The sequence below is a fragment of the Triticum aestivum genome, chromosome 1D (assembly GCF_018294505.1).
Source record: "Triticum aestivum cultivar Chinese Spring chromosome 1D, IWGSC CS RefSeq v2.1, whole genome shotgun sequence".
Taxonomy (NCBI): Eukaryota; Viridiplantae; Streptophyta; class Magnoliopsida; order Poales; family Poaceae; genus Triticum; species Triticum aestivum.
Window position 1 is genome coordinate 379,368,586 of NC_057796.1, and position 22,200 is coordinate 379,390,785.

At 46.0% G+C, this 22,200-nt stretch overlaps 1 protein-coding gene and 1 non-coding gene across 2 annotated transcripts; both read left to right on the forward strand.

The window, feature by feature from the left end:
• The first annotated feature begins 8,744 nt into the window (after nt 1-8,744).
• TRNAD-GUC (transfer RNA aspartic acid (anticodon GUC)) lies at nt 8,745-8,816 on the forward strand. Its single transcript has one exon. It is a non-coding gene; the product is annotated as a tRNA-Asp (tRNA).
• A 9,708-nt stretch (nt 8,817-18,524) lies between these two features.
• Nucleotides 18,525-21,919, forward strand: LOC123182214 (uncharacterized). The gene is made up of 3 exons (XM_044594715.1): nt 18,525-18,986; nt 19,092-19,629; nt 21,174-21,919. The coding sequence occupies exons 2-3, from the start codon at nt 19,112-19,114 to the stop codon at nt 21,394-21,396; spliced, it is 741 nt and encodes a 246-aa protein (XP_044450650.1). The 5' UTR covers nt 18,525-18,986; nt 19,092-19,111; the 3' UTR covers nt 21,397-21,919.
• The last annotated feature ends 281 nt before the right edge of the window (nt 21,920-22,200 follow it).

The following is a 22,200-nucleotide window of genomic DNA, read 5'->3' on the forward strand; positions in this document are numbered from 1 at the left end:
TGCATAAAATGTCCAAACGAACCCCAAAAAATCACACAACACTCCTGTTGTTCTATGTTGACACGAGAAAAAAATTTGAAAGCAATAAGAGGCAATGGATATCGTTTCGTCCATAAAGGTGGGACGTTCCCTACCGAAAACCATCATGCTTGTTGTGAGAAGCTCCGGTTTGTGAGAAGCATATACCCAAACCTGCCCCAAATGGGACAAAATTTGTACCACGGCTTGTTGATGCCGCTCCATGATAGCATGCCAAGTTTCATGAATTTCAGACGAGTTTTGGATTTACTAGAATTTAAAACCATGCATCTCAATGTTTTGCCGGCAATCGACGGTGCCCCAGTGTTTCAAATTCATTCCCATTTCTTGCATGGGACCTAAGCATGCACCCAAGGACACATATTTGATTTTTCAACCAATTTATATGCACTGAAGCATGTGCATGTAGTTCAAATTTGAATTATGCACATAAAATGCATTGAAAACTCAGTTAATGCATAAAAATGTCCAAACGAACCCCGAAAAATCACACAACACTCCTGTTGTTCTATGTTGACACGAGAAAAAAAATTGAAAGTAATAAGAGGCAATGGATATTGTTTCGTCCACAAAGGTGAGACGTTCCCTACCGAAAACCATCATGCTTGTTGTGAGAAGCTCCGGTTTGTGAGAAGCATATACCCAAACCTGCCCCAAATGGGACAAAATGTGTACCACGGCATGTTGATGCCGCTCCATGATAGCATGCCAAGTTTTATGAATTTCAGACGAGGTTTGGATTTACTAGAATTTAAAAACCAGGCATCTCAATGTTTTTTGCCGGCAATCAACGGTGCCCCTTTGTTTGAAATTCATTGCCATTTCTTGCATGGGACCTATGCATGCACCCAAGGACATAGATTTGATTTTTCAACCAATTTATATGCACTGGAGCATGTGCATGTAGTTCAAATTTCAATTATGCACATAAAATGCATTGAAAACTCAGTTTATGCATAAAAATGTCCAAACGAACCCCGAAAAATCGCAAAAAATCACACAACACTCCTGTTGTTCTATGTTGACACGAGAACAAAATTTGAAAGCAATAAGAGGCAATGGATATCGTTTCGTCCACAAAGGTGGGACGTTCCCTACCGAAAACCATTATGCTTGTTGTGAGAAGCTCTGATTTGTGAGATGATATACCCAAACCTGCCCCAAATGGGACAAAATTTGTACCACGGCATGCTGATGCCGCTCCATGGTAGCATGCCAAGTTTCATGAATTTCAGACGAGTTTTGGATTTACTAGAATTTAAAAACCAGGCATCTCAATGTTTTGCCAACAATCAACGGTGCCCCGGTGTTTGAAATTCATTCCCATTTCTTGCATGGGACCTAAGCATGCACCCAAGGACATAGATTTGATTTTTCAACCAATTTATATGCACTGGAGCATGTGCATGTAGTTCAAATTTGAATTATGCACATAAAATGCATTGAACTCAGTTAATGCATAAAAATGTCCAAACGAACCTCGGAAAATCACAAAAAATCACACATCGCTCATGTTGTTCTATGTTGACACAAGAAAAAAATGTGAAAGCAATAAGAGGCAATGGATATCGTTTCGTCCACAAAGGTGGGACGTTCTCTACCGAAAACGATCATGCTTGTTGTGAGAAGCTCCAGTTTGTGAGAAGCATATACCCAAACCTGCCCCAAATGGGACAAAATTTGTACCACGGCATGTTGATTCTGCTCCATGGTAGCATGACAAGTTTCATGAATTTCAGATGAGTTTTGGATTTACTAGGCATCTCAATGTTTTTTGCCGGCAATCAACGGTGCCCCGGTGTTTGAAATTCATTCCCATTTCTTGCATGGGACCTAAGCATGCACCCAAGGACACAGATTTGATTTTTCAACCAATTTATATGCACTGGATCATGTGCATGTAGTTCAAATTTGAATTATGCACATAAAATGCATTGAAAACTCAGTTAATGCATAAAAATGTCCAAACGAACACCGAAAAATCACAAAAAATCACACAACACTCCTGTTGTTCTATGTTGACACGAGAAAAAAATTGAAAGCAATAAGAGGAAATGGATATCGTTTTGTCCACAAAGGTGGGATGTTCCCTACCGAAAACCATCATGCTTGTTGTGAGAAGCTCCGGTTTGTGAGAAGCATATACCCAAACCTACCCCCAAATGGGGCAAAATTTGTACCACGGCATGTTGATGCTACTCCATGATAGCATCCCAAGTTTCATGAATTTCAGACGAGTTTTGGATTTACTAGAATTTAAAAACCAGGCATCTCAATGTTTTGCCGGCAATCAACGGTGCCCTGGTGTTTGAAATTCATTCCCATTTCTTGCATGGGACCTAAGCATGCACCCAAGGACACAGATTTGATTTTTCAACCAAGTTATACGCACTGGAGCATGTGCATGTAGTTCAAATTTGAATTGTTCACCTGAAATGGCTAGAAAACCAATTTAATGTATAAAATGTTCAAACAAACCATGAATAATTCCAATTATTTTATGACACACATATAGTTGCATGTTCACTCCAGATAAAAGGTCTAGCAATTCAAACACCGTCCATTGCCGCTGTGACCCCATTATGTAATTCAAATCAAGATGAAAAATCAAGTAGATCGCACATAGTTTATTATGAGTAACCGTGTGAGATGTAGTACAAAATATCTTGGAGCACCGTCGGGGTATAGTACGCCTATGGCTTACGCGAGAAGGTGCGTCGGCTAGAGTCCACAGCCGGCGTCTCAAGCACACTAGCTCGCTCCCCAAATATCATTTTACTGTTCAATCGTCGCCGGTGAAAGATGGGCACGTGGACCCGCGTCGTGAGGGAAACTTCGGTGGCCCACTCCGGCGAGAGCGCGGCCGCAGCCGCCATGCGCGTGCCAACAAGGTGCATGAGCGCGGCCGCAATTTGCGACCAGGCGGCAAAGGCCGCCCAAACGGCCGCTGTTGCTTCTCAGGTGGCGGCAGCAACATCTGCCTCGGGGATAGCAACTGGCGAGAGCAGCACAGCAGCTGTCCGTTCCGCAGCGGCGGCCTTAGCCCTGATGGAGGCTGCCCACGCCCAGCTCCTGGTGGTCACCGCACAAATCGAACGAAGCTTCTCTGACAACGGTCGGCAACCCACGGCCGAAGAGATGGCAATCGCCGAGAGCGTTCGAGCAGCCGTCCATTCCTCCGCCACATACCTTGCAACGATGGAGCCCGTCCAAGCCCAGATCGCGTCTGCCCACGCCCATCTCGTGGCGGCCTTTTCCAAAGAGATGGCGGACGTGGATGGCGAGATGCTTGCAGAGTATGGTGCGATGGATGCCATGGAGCCCCTTCCCCAGGAGACCGTCGGGCGCGAGCTGGACATGGAGGCGGCGGCGGAGATCGACGAGCACCAGCCGTAGTAGTACTCTATGTTTTGTTTAATTAAGAGCGCCGGTCTTTAATTTGTTAGAGTAATGTTTAGGTCAGCTAGCTCTGTTTAATTGCTGAACTTGCTCGACTAAGAAGTGTGGGTGTGCTATAGTCTCCTTTGTGTACCCAAATTATGCAATGACGTGGATGACCACTGTAACCATGGAAATTCGAACCAAAACTTTTGACGCTCAAACTCATCACACACGGGTTAAGCTATCTGAATCGTTTGTGATGTCCACATATCGTGCACAGTTCTGAATAAGGGACCGTGTCTGATGACACTTTGCACGCCAGTTTTTTGGCTGAAGCGATTCCAAATTTTCAGCTTCTGCGGAAATATCTACCTCCCCGCCCCCTCCCCCTTACCAAAAGCCACATTTCCCCTCTTTCTGCCTTCCTTTCCAAGTTGAAACCTTCACTCCTTGCTTGAAGCGCCGCCGCCTCCTCACCGGCGACCCTCCTTCACGCTGCTCGGCCTCCTCTATCCAGGCAGGTAATCCACACCCGACCCCCATCCTCCTCCTCCTTCCACATCCCACATGCCCCGACCGCCGGCGCGAGCGCGACACCTTCCACCCAAATCACCGACCCCTCCACCAAATAAGCACCGGCCTAAGCCATGGTGCACGCAGTATAGCCAGGACCTCAAGGAGCATTTGGCAGCAGAGAAGCAAATCGCGGCCGCACGCGCGGATGAGGTCGCGATGGCTGCCATTCGTGCCGACCCCCAGATCTTGGAGGAGCACCTTGCCAATTGCTAGCTACGCCGGTTAAGCATGCTCGGTTTACCCGTTGCGTGTGCTGCTCCTGCCTTTCCTTCACAAAATCTAGTGAATTGTGCTATCTAATTTCACCATGCAATCTGATGCTCTAGTGTATATGTTCTATATGTCGTGCAGTGTGGTGCTCACTTATTAACTATTTTGTTAATTAGTTGTCGTCTTCAGTTAAATGTTTGGTTCAATTCTTCAAATGTGATGTTCAATTCTTCAGGCTGCAATTTTGTATTGTCTTCCATGTGAGAAATAAATCTAATTTATCTTTACAAAATTGTGGGTGCATTCTGTTATTGTATACCATGTGAGGAATAAATTGAATCTGGCTGTACAATTGGTTGTAGTTAACTGTTTGGTTAACTCTCTGATCTTCTATTAGGAGTATGTTATATTGTGCAATGTGGTGCTCAGTTAATGTTTGGTTCATTTGTTGTGGTGTTTAGTTAACTGCTTGGTTCAATGTTATATTCTGCAATGTGGTGCTCAGTTAATGTTTGGTTCATTTGTTGTGGTGTTTAGTTAACTGCTTGGTTCAATTCTGCAATGCGATGTCCAATTGTCGTGGGTAGAATTTTGTATTGTTGTGCATGTGAGGAATAAATCAAATTTGGCTGCACTTAATACATGAGAAACATATACAAGTGCTATATTTCCTAGTTCTTAATCATGCTTGGTTTGGGTAAATGGGTTTTCTGTGTGGCTTCAATTAATCTGATGAATCTGCAATGTGCTTATTTTTCATCAACATATTTTACTGATAGCATGCGAACCCTTACTTAACCTGATGACTAACTACCTTATATGTGTTACAGGGAAACAATGGGAAGCACCGAGGTTTACAATCGAGGTTAGCACGTGCATGGTCGGTTGTCTAATAGCACATTATTGTGCAATTGCAGGAACCATTCTAATATTTTGGTTTTTAACAATTTGGTTTTGCACATGTAGGTCCTGCTGTCAGAGGTTTTGACCCACTGTTCGACCCTTTTTGCATATGGGGAAATGAGTTGTCCATGAATATCAATCAAATCAAGAAACTCAGAAAGATTGTTAGGACAAAGAAATTAGTGACAAAAAACAACAAGATCTTTGTCTGCACAATGAAGAAGACATCAGTTCACTACAAGATGGTACTAACTATTATACGTTGCCTTTTTTTATTCCTTTGCCCCATTTCCAATATAGAGAAGATATTTATGCATATCCTTGTTTTCAGGCCTTTCCAAAGCAGTTCACTGATGATTACCTCTCAAACCACCTCTATGGTCAGGAGGCGAGGAAGGTTTTCATACAACACCCACGATTCAATATTGAAGTGTTCCTGAAGAGGTCGAAGGACGGATGGTCAATCATCCACAGGCACTGGCCTAAAGTTGCAAGGACCTTCAACATGAATGAAGGCTCAATATTCGCCTTCCGCTTCAGCAGTTTTCCAGATGAGATGCATCTGTCTATATACCGTCTATGATGCTAATTTCGAAAGGTTCTACATGTTGCATGTGGAACTTGTTGTTGGTGCAGTTGTGTAATGGGGTAGCTGAGTGTTGAAGCTATATCATGTTGTACTCTGATCTATTTCAATTATGAAATTCTGCTTCCTTAATATGGAAATGAAATAAGTTGTGTGCTTAATATGAATGTCAATTAGATTAATAAATGGATTATTAATAATAGGGCAATTAGCCTGCTAATGGCGAATTAGCCTGCTAATTGGGTTTTGATATTGCAAACGGTTGTTGAAAAAATACCTTGGGCGATGACATCAGGCAACGCACACAGTTTCTAGGAATAAACCGTGTTGGATCAATGAACAATCACACACGACTTTCTCTTGAAAACTGTTTGTGTTAGGCCACCTTGCGCAAACGTTTACCACATAAAAACTGTGTCATAGACAGCCTTTACCACACAGTTTCTTCTACGGACCATGTGTGCTACATTCAATAACGCAAACGATTTAACGGGAAAATTGTGTGTGATGTACCTGTGAATGGAAACGTTTTCCTTGAAGCGACTGTGTGGGATGTGCATACGAACGGAAACGTTTAGCGGGGACTGACTGTGTGGGATGTACTTGCGACCGGAAACAATTTTGCCATATAATTGTATTTTTTTAACTCTACTATACGTATTTCCATATTTGAGTGCTCGCCAGTCGCACATGACCTCATTTTGCCGAACGTGTGTGCCAGGAGGGCATATCCCCGACGGTCTCTGGGTCGTGTGGGAAGGACCCCCCCCCTATCACCCACACTCACTTGGCGACGGTTCCAAATGCCGTCGCGGAAAGGGGTAAAAAACCGTTTGTTTAGGACCGACGCGCACCAGTGACATATCAAGTTCACATGATTACTTGCAACATGATTTCTCCCGTGACCTCAAGAACAACGGTAACTACTCACAAATGATAAACATGCTGATGATCAAAGGAGTATTAAATAGCATATTGGATCTGAACATATAATCTTCCACCAAATAAACCATACAGTAATCAACTACAAGATGTAATCAACACTACTAGTCACCCACAAGCACCAATCTATAGTTCCGGTAACAAGATTGAACACAAGAGATGAACTAGGATTTGAGATGAGATGGTGCTGTTGAAGATGTTCATGGAGATTGCCCTCCCAAAGATGGGAGAGTTGTTGGTGATGATGATGACGATGATTTCCCCCTCCGGGAGGGAAGTTCCCCCTGCGGAATCGCTCTCCGGAGGGCAAAAGTGCTCCTGCCCAAGTTCCGCCTCGAGACATCGGCGCTCCGTCCTGAAAGTCCTCCCCTTATTTTTTTGGGTCAAAATGACATATAGACCAAAAGATGCGCACCGGAGGTGGGCCTGGGTGAGCACAACCCACCAGGGCGCGCCTGGGCTCCCTAGTGCGCCCAGGTGGGTTGTGCCCACCTGGTGGGCCCCCTCAGGTAGTTATTTGCTCCTATAATTCTCAAATATTCCATAAAAATTCTCAAATATTCCATTAAAATCCTCGTGAAGTTTCAGCTCATTTGGCCCCCCACTAGTTTTTTTGCATAGGTTTATCCTTGAATATTCCCATCTCATGGAGGGCCGTAATGCATGATCAACCAAAAGTTAACTTGAAGAATACCGTTCAATTGTACCACCCAAGTTGACCACCAATTCAAAACGAATAAAATTAAGAGAAAGATCGTTGCATTATCTAGCAGCAATAGAGGTGATGTAATAGCTTTTACACACACACAATCCTCATTGCAAGACATGTGAATGTTCACACACAAAATCCATCTATATATGCATTAACGTGTTGGGAGGCTTGAGCAAACAAATCGGTGGATCGAGAAAGGTGATGGAGAGGTATAGGAATATTCCAAGACATGTGTGAGTAAGAAAAGAATCGGAGGATCCGAGAGGTACATATCGGTGCCAACACGTTTATGTCAATTGAATGAAACACGATGATAGGAAACACAATATATTTGCATTCCCTTACAACATAGAGCATCCTGAGAATTTTTATCTTGGAGATGAATATAGATGGTGGGGTTATGGTGTTAAGGGAGGAGGACATGGTAGCATACTAGCATTTGAAAGATCAACTATGTGGAATAGAGGGAAGGTGATGTCGAGAGAGAATAGTTGGTGCTATGGGAGGTCCCATGCTCCAGGACCTTCCTACTAGTCGAATCGTGGATGGAACGGACACAAGGAGATCTCACACAAATTTGTGCCCCCCCCCCCCCTCCGGGTGGAGTCCCTTAATTATGCCCAGTCCCAAAATCTTCAGAGATGACCATTGGTTCCACGATCTAATGGTTAGGAAGCTTTAGAAACACTGGGAGCTCCCGTAGCACCGTCATTTCTCCATGGTGTTGACTCGAGGGGCGAATACGCAACTATTTTTTCATCAAATTAGTATATTCTAGAGACGGTGTGAATATGAAATGTTATATGAAATGCAACCTTATGTGTTTTGTTGGTTCAGTAGGCCTTGAAATGCAACCTTTATGTGAAATAACCTATATGAAGAAACTTCTAGTGTATTGAAAAATATTCACCATACATTTTAATAAATTATCACCATATATTTTAGAAGAAAAAACATTCATACACACACAAGAAAATGTATTTTTACTGACAAAAAGGAATGAAAGAAAAAAGGAAAAGGATAAATGAAAATGAAAAAATATATAAATATATAAAGAATAAAAAATGAGATGATGAAGAATAATAGACTGGGCAAACCGAAAAGAAAACCCGAGCAAAACACACTGAGCTGGAGAAAAAAGGATAAAGCAAACATTCGCGGCCCAGCCTGGTGTAACGAATGGGAATTACCTACCATTCGCGGTTTCTGACACGTGCGAGCCCGTAGTACGGAGATGATGGGCAAGCCACCATGGGGCTTTCAGTCTGAGGAGGTGGGCTTTCTTGCAAGACCTGATTATTGATCGAGGCTTCTGCGGCCCAGCCTGGTGTGCGTTATGCCTTGGTTTTTCCTGCATCCGTTCAGTAGGTGTTAGATTTTGTATTAATCTGTCAAGTCGTTGTAGTATAGTGGTAAGTATTCCCGCCTGTCACGCGGGTGACCCGGGTTCGATCCCCGGCAACGGCGCAAATTTTGTTGCTCTCTGTGTGTATCACGTTTCTGGTTCATCCTTGTAGCTTTTTTTTTTTTGAGGAAAAAAAATCCTTGTATCTGTCACACCAGTAAAAAGAATTAGATAGCTTCTCTTTGTAAGTGTTTCCGTAACTTATTGCGACTGCGCCACACTCATGTGTACGCACATGATTGCTTCTGTAAGTGTTTCCGTGACTTATGATGAAGGTCATGAAAAAAATTGCTTGTACAGGGATGAATGGTGTGTCTCTGCAGCATATGCAGATCAAAGATAAAAGACCAGTTATTGAACTGTCTCCGTCAGCAAAATGAATCGACCTTGCCGTGCACTTTCAAGTGCTCGTACCATTTCATGATGCTTCGCTCTAATTGCCGATCCACAGACTGTTTATGAGCTATGCACTACTACTGCAAATATTACTTACTAAACGTCTAATTGCCGACCCAATAATAACCAATTCCCGATCAACTAAGAAACAGAAGTATACGTGTTTGCCTGTTTGGTTGTCAGGTTATGTCATTTACTCTGCGCTGCGAGAGCTCTCGCAGAAATCATGCGTTCTAGACAGGCCACAGAGGAGCAAGATGGACATGAGAATCCATGTGCCGCGTCGCGCATACCCATGGCACGTGCATGCCACGGATGCCGCCGTTAGTAGAGTCTTAATGCTGGCCCCTTGCTAGACTCTTCTCCACAGCGTCTGCCCACTAGTAGAAACAGAGGCTTTCATACGCCCCCATTAGTCCCTAAAATAATCGAACCGCGATCAAAGGGGTCTTTAGTCGCGGTTCGGGAGGAGACCCGCGACCAACTATCTGGGCCCAGCGCGCTCGGTCGACAGCTGGCGGACGGGAGGGGCTTTAGTCCCGGTTGGCCTGGCCAACCGGGACTAAAGGTCCTCAGGCTGGCCCGAAGGCCTTTAGTTGCGGTTGACCCTGTACACCTGGAGCACTCCACCACAACAACCCCATTGCATATGGCTATGCTCGTGTCACGGTGGAAAACATAGTCCAAGAGTTTGAGGACCTGGAGATTGACAAAGCTACACCTGAAGGGGAGAGAAGACTTGGAGATGTCAAGCGCCAGATCATTCTATGGAAAAAGAAGTACATAGTGTTTCCAGGCGAGGCGCCAAGGCTAACAAGTCCACCCCCCCCCTCCGATGGTGGTGGTGGTGGTGGCGGCGGTGGTGGTGGTCGTGGTGGTTCACCTACACCTCCTTCACGCCATTCGACGCCGTCCCCCGATCCACAACCTCCGGCGGGTAAGCAGCCGCCGCCCCCCAATCCTCCTCCGGCGGGTACGACGCCCCCCAATCCATCTCTGGCGAAGAACCAGAAGCAGGCGGACAGCAAGGAAACCCGCTCCTGAACTATTAACCCGGACCCTTATGTACCTAAGACCACAAGGGTACCGGAGCCATCACTGAAGCCTCTCCTCCCAAGGCCTTGGGAACTTAGTGAAGCTGAAACCAAATTGGCCGCGTCTGCTCATTATGAGAAATGGAAGGCGGATACGAAGGTGATAAAAGAGCCTGAGCCCAAGCAAGTATTCACTGAGAAGCAAAAGAAGTGGGCTAAGGATTTTTTTGACGACACCGTCCCAAGCCGAGCTGAATATGCCTGACGACTATGGACATGAACTTCGTAGGCAAGCAAAAATATTGAAGGAGGAGAAAGAAGAAAGTAAAAAAAGCGGGAAACAAGTTGACCAGCTCGGGATGCAGAATAAACAATCGATCCCCCGCTCATAGTGAAAGCCGGTCCGGAAGAGGACCCCGAGATCATAGCAGCTGCGGCAGCACTTGGATTGACTGTAGCGAGTGCCATGAAACAAGCGTCCGAGATGGGTTTGACTCTTCGTGCCTTCTTAGGCCTTGAGGATGCGCCAGTATGTGAGATAGCATTACAATATGTGCGGAATGGGCCTCTCGTCGAGCCTGCGCGGGAAAAGAGTCTACCACCACAAATGCGAAATCTGCTACGTTGGTACAAGCAATTCATAACATGGGCCGACAAAGAATATATTTATGCGGATGTTACAGAGGAGCATCACACCAAACGGTACTCTGTACAAGTTCATATGAGTGAATTGTTCCAGCTGTTCAATCTGCGCGAGCTCGACAAATCTATCCTGAGTTGCTACGTTCTGTAAGTGATTTATTTCTACCTCATCTCGTTCTTCATTGCCTGCACTATATATATATATATTGTCCTAACTATATTGTTGCGTACGCTATTATGCAGATTGAAGATTTGGGAATGCAAAATAAGAAACATCCATGATGTTGGGTTCATTGACCCACATATCGTTAATGGACATGTGTTACAAAATCACCCCGAAGACATGGAGAAAGACTTGTACAAGTTTCTTAGAAAGCATCAACTCAAAAGTCATATTCTATTTCCTTACCATTTTGGGTAAGTGTTTCTCTCTTGTGCCCATTCTCTTTTGTTTACTCCATGCATGGTATGTCTAATCGATGAGTTATGCATGACTGTGCATGTAACGTGTCCGCAGGTTTCACTGGATTCTGCTAAATATTGAACTTCACACCTCCAGAGTTCTAATCATGGACTCTATGGATTCGGATCCAAAGCGTTGGGCCGACATGAGAAAAATGTTGCAAAAGTAATTATTTTCAATCATTTGAGCTCTATATCGATCGGTCTTTTTCGTTCATTTCCTAATATCAAGTAACTAATAACTCCCTTGTTCATTTAATTTTCTTTGCCCTGTAGGGTTTGGAGACGGTTCTCAGAAGAAATTGTCGGTGAATTCAAACATGAGCTAGATTTTAGAAGGTTAGTTAATGTGGATAAGCAGCCACCGGGGACCAATCTATGTGGATACTATGTTTGTGAGAACATCCGGAGACACACCTCTGAGCGGAAGGCATCGGATAGCGTGCGAAAGGCGACGGATAACTTGCGGAGGAGGCTTAGTCCAGAAGCTCGCTTCCGACCAATTCAAGATGAATTAGCAGGATTTTTCATGAGGGAAGTCATCAATCCTAAAGGAGAACACTATACCGAGGACGAAGAAATTTATATGCATACCCGAGATTGAAACTTGTTCGAAGTTGTATATGGTCATCCATCCTAATTGTGTATGGAAACTTGTTCGAAGTTGTATATGGTCACCCGAGATTGAATATATATTATATATTCCTCTTGAATTCTTCTTGTTTGAAATTTCATATGCATGTATATAGTAGCGTAGAATATGTGTACTGAAACTTCATCAAAATTAAAATAAAACACAAAATAAAAAATAAAAGAAATAAAACACTACAAATTAAAAAGAAACCAGGTTTAGGGGGGCTAAAACCCTAAACCTGCGGAGGAGGCCTTTAGTCTCGGTTAGCCACGAGAACCGAGACTAAAGGTCCTCCGCCCCGACGGACTCCTGGCGCCCACGTGGACGGGCCTTTAGTCGCGGTTCGTAAGAGGCGCGACTAAAGGGGGGCCTTTAGTCGCGCATATTTAGTCCCGGTTGCACAGCCGGGATTAATGGCCTTTACGAACCGGGACTAAAGGCATATTTTCTACTAGTGGCCATGCCCTATTATGGTGGTACGAAGCAGCCTAATCCTGCCCCGCGATTCTACTGTCTCCTCTCCCCTCGCTCCAGCTCGCGGTTAATGCGCTGCTGCCATACGATCCGCTTCCGCTAGCCTGCACCCTCGACGCCGTATCCTGGGCACAGTATAAATGGGAGGCAATGCTCACTGTCAGGGGACATTAATCTCGACGGCAGTACGCTCGCCAGTACCACCGCTGCTCGTACCAGTAGTACTACCAATTGTGTGATGCTTTGTCCTGAATCCAAGATCGATCTGCAGACTGTTTGCAGTACAATCTTCGGTACTCCCTGGCAAAATCTCTAGCCATTATTTATAGACTGCGTCCACAGTGACGGTAGTACATTGCACTACTTAATTGGCCTGGTCCAATCCAACCGCTGCCTGCTGCCGTCTGAAGTTATGGAGATGCAGGAGGAGTTCTTCCCTCTCCTGGCCATGCATTGATCTGACGCCATAGATAATGGATCGCACGGCCCTGGGCAACATAACTCGGTCGATCCTGCTGCTCTGAACACTGGGCGCCTCTTCTTCTTACCATTAGCTCCTCTTGGCTCTCTGTCACGGTGTACACAGGCTATTAGCTGTTTCGATTTGTCATGTAGCATCGAGGATTCTAGCAGTGATTAGAACAACCGAACATGGTGGCAGGGCTGAAGAGTAGGAGTAGGTCTCAAGCCCCCGAAAGCGCTTTGTCCGGAAGAAAAGTCTAAGCACTTGCTTTGACACCACCCTGGACTAATTGATGCTTGCATACCAGTGCAGTATGTGCCCTGGTGCTTTGCCAATGCCGCCAGTAGTGCAATGGCGACACCTAATCCTCTCTCATTATGTACTCGATGGCCTCAGAGAGAGAGTGGTCAGTAGCATCATGTTGCATTTTGTTTGACAACAACAGTCACAACTCACACGCCTCTACTACTACCACAACACTTACAGCAAGTACTGAACTGATGATGATGCATGGACGCATGCGCGATGCTTCTTAGGGCGGTCACTGGCCGGTGGGGCCTAGCCGTCGGCGTTGGATAATGCAGAGAAGATGATGATGATAACATAGAGAACTCAGCTCTCCTCCAGGGACCATGGGGCATGGGTGGAGTGAATGGGGACAGCAGGAAGCGGCTTAAAATACCACACGCTTTGCAGCTAAGATATTAGCGGATCGAGCTGGTGGTGCTTTGTGTTTGTGGGTAGTTAAGTATAGAGGAGTAGCAAGAATTATTTCCCTAGATTCCTGCTACGTACTTTAGCTCTTTTTTATTTAACTATCAAGCACTTGGGCAGTTGTGCTTGCCACACTCAACCAGTTCCATGCATGCCATGCCATCTCCTAGTTTTCACAAGCATCCATCATTTTTTGCTCGTCCTTGGCACTTGAACAAATCACCAAGCCTCGCTTTCGAAAAGGTTATATCAGTGTCGCGGAAACCACGGTGTAAAGCAGAGAAAACAAGTGCTTGCCCTCAAGTTTGTCTTACAAGTCCAAGAGGAGATCAGCCCAATAAAAGGTGCACACAAACACAAGCAGATCACGAGGCCCGGAAAACCCACACGCATGTGCCGCGTTTCCTTCCATAATTGGAATGCCGATGAGATCTGGCGCTCTCGCAGTCTCGGTGGATGGCAACACGGCGCCAGTAAACGTCAACACTGACTCACGTACACGCATAGAACACTGAGGTTAGAACTACGGGACAACGGCGATTAGCCGGACAAGCCAGGCTAACAAGTAGTAGTACCGCCACGTGTGCCCTTGGCCATGTTTCCGTGCGACGCAAAGGCCGTAGCAGGTGAACGGATCATGGCGGTCTGCCCTTTCCACGTCCACCCATCGTTTCGACCTGGAGCAGTGGAGCTTGGGGGGGACATAATGATCTTCCACCCGAGTAAAGTGGTGACGGGGTCCGTCTTCCTGAGGAAAACCTGCCCCCCGGTTGCCACCTTCTCTTCTCCCAGCGCTAGGGGAACGAGGGATCGCATCGATCTTCTCTCTGTGGCAGAGCTGCAGCAGTGGCTCCACACTCCTCAATAAGATCCTTCTAAAGATCATTATACGCTACGGGACGTCGAATGGCATGGTAGGAGGCAACAAAACGGGCGACCCTTTCAGCCCTCAGTCGCACTCGCATGGGATGTCCCAAGAGCTCATACTGAGAGTAGTCTACATCTTGGCCACGCTCATTCTCGATGATCATGTTATGCATGATCACACAAGCGTGCATGATGTACCAAAGCATTTTTTGATCCCAAAATCTAACCGGTCCTTTCACTATAGCAGATTGGGCTTGCAAAATCCCAAAAGCTCTCTCCACATCTTTTCTAGCCGCCGCCTGAGCATTGTGGAAATCAAGAGTTTTCTTACCTTCCGGCTTTTTCAACGGCTTCACAAAGGTTTGTCACTTTGGATAGATGCCATCCGCTAGATAATAGCCGTAGTTGTATGTACGGCCATTTGCTACAAACTGCACCGGTGGCAAATCACCATTTGCAATCTTATTCATCAATGGTGACCGGTTGACAACATTGATGTCATTCAAAGATCCAGGCATTCCAAAGAATGCATGCCAAATCCAAGTCTCTTGATCGGCCACCGCTTCAAGGATTATAGTGGAACCCTTTTTTTGGCCGTGGAATTGACCATGCCATGCCTTTGGACAATTCTTCCAACTCCAATGCATGCAATCTATTGAGCCAAGCATACCAGGGAAGCCGTGAGCTTTGGTCATCTCCAATAGCCTTGCGGCGTCTTCAGCATTGGGAGATCTCAAATACTCCTGGGCAAACACTTGCACAATTCCGACTGCGAAGCGCTTGAACACGTGATGACTTGGCTCTCACCCATAGCCAAGTGATCATCAACTAGATCAGCTGGGATACCGTATGCCAACATACGCAAAGCGGCTGTCACCTTCTGAAAGGTGCTATGCCTAGCTGTCCGGCGGCATTCCTTCTTTGCTGAAAAAACCGGTCATGGCTCGCCAGTTTCTCTGCAATGCGCCTGAACAACTCAGTGCTCATCCTAAACCGGCGACGAAATTACGACTCTGGGTATGTGGGATTCTCCATGAAATAGTGCCTCATCAATCTGTTATGGGCATCGATCCTATCCCTCCAAATTTTCTGCCGACCCATAACCGAACCACCGTGCTTCGGTTTTTTATTGATGTGCATAGCTAGGATCATTGCAAGATCCTCCTCCTCTTTCATATCAAATTCTTCTTCGAAAGAATCATACGACGAACTCATCTACAATGTTCAATATTATGCTATAAAAACTACAATCAACATGCACCAAATTCATGAAGTTTGAGCAATACATGCCTTGCAGGCGTTTTGTCGAACACCTTGCGGGTGCCGAGCGGCAGCGAGCGCCCGGGCGCTGTTCGTCGGAGGACGGACGCGCGCGACGGGCGGCGGTGACTAGAGGGGGGTGGAGGAAGCCGCCGCGGCGCGGGGATAGGCCGGGGAAGCGTCGGAATGGTCGCCGGGTGGCGCGGGCGGCGGCGGCGCCGTGGCTGGAGGGGGGTGAGTTGTGAGCGAGCGCGCGAGAGTTCAGCGCGCGGGAGCGGGCGCAGCAAATAAGCGGCGCGGGATGGAGTTTCGGCCCGTGCGCGGTTTTTGCGCGCCCGCTGGAGCCACTATACCGGTTGCGCGTGCGCTAAAATGGGCAATTTTACGGCGCGGCGCTTATTTGGCGCGGCTGTTGAAGATGCTCTTAGGGTTGGGCTAATTTATATTTTGCGGGAATTTAACCATAAGGCCTTGGTACTAGGCTTTTTAAAGGGATTGATGGGGATAATCCCCACATGGACAGGGTGAAACCCCAACCTTCACCCAATTCCTCAAATCCCCATTTATCCCCAATCCACTAGGTAGAGGTAGTGTATTGGGTATTGAGAAAAATGCACTAGAGTTTGAGGATTTATGAGAAAATATGGGGATGAAACATGTTAAATACACTAGAACCAAATGATATTTTGGCATATGTAGGGATTTAAAGGTTTGATCGGGATAGTCCCCACCAATTTTCTAAAATACACTAGTATCAAACAAGGCCTAAGAGATTCCCACCAACTAATTTTCACGCAACCTACACATCTCATCCTTTGCCAAAACTAAACACGGGGTGCACATATTTGCTTTGCCCCATCGAAAAAAAAAATATGATTCAAGCGTGCCAAAAACCAGATCATGACAATCATGGACTGGGAGCATCCCAGTGGCTCCGCAGGGAATAATCCCATGAACTGCGTACACCAAAGGCTGTCATGCTCCGATTGGATACTTCCACTTCCACGCGAAAGCTGGCGAAAACAAAATCGGATATCAGCTCCTCCATCCCAAATGTGGCATCAGTGGCAGGCGACGGTTTCAGTGCGACGCAAAGCATCCTTCATTATCGCACCAGATTAGTAACCTCAACAGGCTGTGTGGCCTCGCCGAGATCGATCATGCGATGGCACTTCCGGGAACAAGACAAATCATGGGTGAGGCGTGCCATTCATTCGTTCATCGTTCATCCCGGAGCTCCTTTCACCATGATTTATGCTAGGTGCACGCCTCATCTACACCCTGACACGACCATCATACATACACACCTGCTCTGCAACGTACGGTTAATTAATCGAGCACGTACGTACGAACAAAAAGTCAAAAAAATACGAGACGTTGATTATAATAACTTGCCCCTAAAATTGGCGAATCATTGATGATGATCTAGCGTGGAGTGACCCGTACACTATACTTAACTGAGATGGAGTAGCCAATACTCAACATCTGCCACTGACATTGCCGAATCATTGATAATCTTGGGGTCAGGACACGGTGGATATATTTCTTTAACGCTATGTTTCGCTCGTCTGCATTAGTGGCGGGTTCCATCTTATCCTTTCCCAAATTTGCACGGCCAGTGTTTTGCAGAATGGGAGAGGTTTTTTTTTTGGCATGGAGAGGGTTTATTTGGGACACGGGAAAACATGTGGGTTTTGGATGTTTTGAGTCCTCGTAACAAAATCTCTCCGAAGACATATGGTAAAAAGGACAACCAAGCAAGATCCATTCCAAGGAAAAAAGGTCATGTGTGGTACTAAAAAAATATTACTATGATTTTATATTTTCTAGGCATGTGGAACCCAGGTGACTACAATTGCAGCTCAATGCCCTTGTGAAGAAGAAGAAAATCAAAGGATGATTCTACCTTATCCTTTCGCAATTTGGGGGCACTGTTTTGCACAATGGGAAAGGGTTTGTTTGAAACAAGGAGAAAAGATACACATCTTCGATATTTGAGTCATGGTAACAAAGTCAAGAATATGGAATATGAAGAACTTAGAATGATTCATTTGAAGGAAAAACATATTACGCGGCATCGATAAAATATTACGATCTCTCTTTTCCGCGTCATGAAATCCAACTAAAATTACAATTCAGTTCACTTCGGAAAAATCAACAAACCATTAAACATAGTGGTTTTGGAAACTACATAACATGTTACTAGACTGCCACCCATGTTAGGACACAAATTTCGTCATCTCCGGCTTCTTGCTTCCTTATACCTTGTGGCATTACGAGCCACTCATGGAACATACGAGAAATATAATATAGGATAGAGATAAACGAAAATAATGTGTAAAACACATCAAACGACATTTTAATGTTCAAACAAGTGCTACTGAGTTGTCTCATCCCCATTTCAAGAAGAACATGATTTACTACACCTTATAGTTACTTTTCGCTAGATTGTCAATGGTTAAGATAACCCCTCAACGAGGAGACCGATATATTACGCTAGACCACACGAGAGCTTGTTGGAGATCTATACACCGAACTAACATTGTTGAATTATTTATCATGTTTCCAAAAATGGAGTCTACCAGAAAAAACAAAGTTTGATCTCACAAGCAATTATCATGTCCCATTATATGCCCTAGCAAAGCCTTACCATGTAATGATAAAACCACATCACCAAGCAATATCCAACTACTACTATTTATTTTGTGCATGGAGATGCTATATGACAGGCTGATAGAGGCCTAGGGTTTCTCCTTGAAAAAAAAGGAAAAAAGAAAATAAAACTGCTGCTGACCAGACACCAGTACACCACAGATTCAGAGGAGGCAATCTTCAGCTGCACTCCTCTCCATGAGACCCATCACCCATGGCCATGGCCATAAGACCACGGTGAGCTGAGCTGATAGTGCCAAGCCAAACCCCTCCACAGTCCACACCCTCTCCTCCTCCCGACAAGCACAGAACTCGTCTTTTCCTTTCTCCCCTCCCTCTTTTCCCCTCACCTCACCTCACTGTGCGGCGTGGCCACTGCCAGTACAATCCGCTCACTCTTTATTCCCCCGGCCGCCCTTGTCTCGTTGCGTGTCCCTCCTGCGGTTATGGATCAAGAAACCTCACGAGAACCCCGCCGCTTCAGCCGTATGTTGCCGCATTAGTAGGGGCCCAGCCCTCGCCGGATCGTTTCTCGCGATCGCATTGCATGCGCTCTTCCTGATCTTCGACGCGGATTGGTTTCATTTCCGTCGCGTTGCCGGCGGCGGGATTCGGGGCGGCGGCATTTTGGCTGGTATTTTCTTCTTCTTCTGTTTCTTGATGGGTTTGGTGGGATTTGATCTTGTGGGTGGCTGAAAATGGCTCCGCCCCCCGTTTCTTGGGATTTTGTTTTGGGTAGGTCGAGGGAGAAGAGGGACAATGGTCGGCGGCGGCGCACAGTCGGCGAGCGCCGTGGAGGTCGAGGACATCGAGCTCGGCGAGCGGCGGCGCGCGGACGAGTTCGCGGACGACGACGAGGAGGGCAGCCAGTACTTCACGGACGCGGAGGACCGGTCGTGGCCCTCGCACTCGCGCCACGAGTCCGCCGCCTTCGAGGACTGCATCTCGCGGTGCGCCTCCACCCGCGCCAGCTCCTGCGGCGGCGCCGACAGCGACGCGGACATCGAGGCCGGCGGCGGGCACTTCAGGAAGTCGTCGTGCGTGTCCGAGTGCTCGCTGGACGACGTCGACCTGGAGGCCGGGCTCGGCGGCGAGAGCGCCAAGGGCAGCCCCGACCCCGAGAAGGCCGAGAAGAACTGCCGCATTTGCCACCTCGGCCTGGAGAGCGCGGCGGCCGAGTCCGGCGCCGGCATCACGCTCGGCTGCTCCTGCAAGGGCGACCTCTCCTACTCCCACAAGCAGTGCGCCGAGACCTGGTTCAAGATCAGAGGCAACAAGTAAGCTCCTGCTCTGTCAGTCTGCTTGCTCTGTCCGTAATTCACTCCCCATGGCTACTCTGTTAGTGCGCCGAGTCATTTACTACCCACTAATTAACTTGAATAAATTGCCAATTCACTAAAGTTCAGTTAACTGGATTAGGCATAACGCTCGAACAGTTGCAGGCAGGGTTTTCGTTTCAGGGATTTATGTATTCGGTGCAACAACAGTAAAGAACTGAATTTTGCTTGGCTTTTCTGAAAGACGGTGCATTTGGGTGGATGAACACATGGTTAAGGAATCTTATGGGGTGGTGTTTTCTTTAGTTCTTTGTTTCTTTATTACATTGGTAAAGGTAAAGGGGGGCAGATGGTGAGGAAAAGGCAAAGTGCTGGATCGATTAGTAGGGGTATGTATAGAGGGCTGTAGGAGCTAGGAAATGTTGAGATCATTGGAGGGGGGTGAAAGTAGGATTGGTTCTTCAGTCTGTCGTTCTCACAGAAACTCATCTGTTTGCTCTCAGTGAATTGTTGTGTTGAGTGTTGACCAAGTTTGTTCCTTTAGTTTGACTTGGTCTGATGCTAGTCTGTGAGACATGCGTTTCTGTTTGTTTGGTGGTGTAGGTCAGGTGACACTTCCCACTACAAAAGTGTTTGTTTTATATCAAAGTGTAGAAGGCACTCAGTACGAGCTATCATGGAAAATGAAATTTATCAAATGGCTGGTGATCGTTCGTCGTAGAATCAGTTCGTATAAAGAGAAAATTAACTGTTTGCTTATTTTTCAAAATTTTACTTCGGTGTGACAGCTTCATCATATGATGTAAAATGATTTATGCAAACTGCTAATAGGCTAATAGGGGTATTTCCACAAACGATGCAATTTATGCTGTAGGAGTTCTCACTGTACAAGTGTACGTTACCTTAAAAGAGGACAACTGGCAACAGGAACATTACTAGTGGCTTCTTAATTACATTGGCATTAACAGGAGGAGTTTGAGTAACCTACTGGGGGGGCATATTGGTATATAGAGTACAGCATAGCAGCACATTTCCCCTATACTCGTACAATGTTGCTGTCACTCAAGGAATCATTGCACTCAATGCTTACCGTGTGAAGCTAGCCACGTAACATTTTCATCATTTTAGTTCAGTTTCTAGTGCTGACTTTTTCAATAGGAGTTGGCAATTTTAGAATCCATTGTTTTATGAATGGAATTATATAGCTGTGTGATTGCAACTGGATCAAAACTTACTGGGTTGATTTTTTTCATTCCAATCTTGAGAACTTCAGATCATGTAGTGAACTAGTATTTAGCAACTTTTATGTTGTTCCTGTGTTAAGAGAATAAGAGGACCAGGCTCAGTGATGTGTCTATCTGCCTATGGTTTCCTACGGTTAATAGCATGTTCTATTGCACGGTTAAGCATCATCTACCTATTACCTTTTGAACATTGATGATGACCCTGTAGAATTATTTCGTTTTCCAGTGCAAAGATACCTATGTGCAATTTGAATGTGGATGATGAACCTAAAGTGTTTCCCTCCCCTTTTCCTTGCCTAGGACCTGTGAGATCTGCAGCTCAACCGCATGCAACGTGGTTGTGTTAGGCGATCCGGAGTTCGTGGAGCAGTCGAACGAATCGAACACCACAGCAGCCGGGCATGCATTTCCAAACGAAACCAGGAGATTTTGGCAAGGGCATCGGTTCCTCAACTTCCTTCTGGCATGCATGGTTTTCGCCTTCGTCATCTCATGGCTCTTCCACTTCAACGTCCCGGGGTGAGTTTCGCAGCGGACGGTCCCTCAATAAAAAGCTCCAAGGCCATTACGGCAGCAAACATGTGGGTTAGGTTCAACAAATCTGGAGAAACAGGCTAAAAGGTGAAGTTAAGCTGTGAAGAGGTAAACAAATATATGGTCGGCGCGGCGGCCTTAAATTTGCCCTGATCGCGGTTCAGTACGAAAGGAACCCTGATCAGGATCTCCCGCCCGCCCCAAGATTTGAGTGAAGATAGCGGCGAAGAGTAGAAGATGTGTTGTTCGCTTGTTCCTCGATTATTGTTGTCTTGGTTTGAAGAAGAACATGATTATGTTAGTGCTGTGATTTCCTAGCTTTGATGTTTTGCCTTGTGAGTTGGTGTGATCTGTGTGCAGTCAGTGCAGATTTCTATATGCCCACCCTCTGTTCCAGTGTTTATTGTCCTGATAAACAGGACGAGGTGGCAGCTGTCTTTAGCAAGGAAAATGTACTGCCAGCTCAGTTGCGAACAATGTTGCCGAAAATAATGAAGATAAAATGTTGTGAATGCTTGAGCTCACATGGAAACGATGATAGAAACATGTGTTCTTTTTTTAGAGTTTTTATTTGGAGAGAATTGTGTTTTTTTAGATATATGTTCAGTTGCTGTATATTTAGTTGCAAGTGTTGGACCAACATGGGCGACGACCCACACTGCCATAATTTGGTCGCTGCGAGTGCAGGGCAGAGGCTCTGGCCTCTTTGCATCGTGGGTGCGCAGTGCAGGCATAGGATCTGGTGAGATGAGGCTGCAGAATTCCCAGGACCGCGCAATGAATCGCGACGATA

Bases quoted from the DNA above. Each gene is read 5' to 3' on its own strand.
- LOC123182214 (XM_044594715.1), top strand. From the start codon at position 19,112: ATGGTCGGCGGCGGCGCACAGTCGGCGAGCGCCGTGGAGGTCGAGGAC. The intron at 19,630-21,173 runs GTAAGCTCCTGC...TTCCTTGCCTAG, and splicing joins TTCAAGATCAGAGGCAACAA to GACCTGTGAGATCTGCAGCT.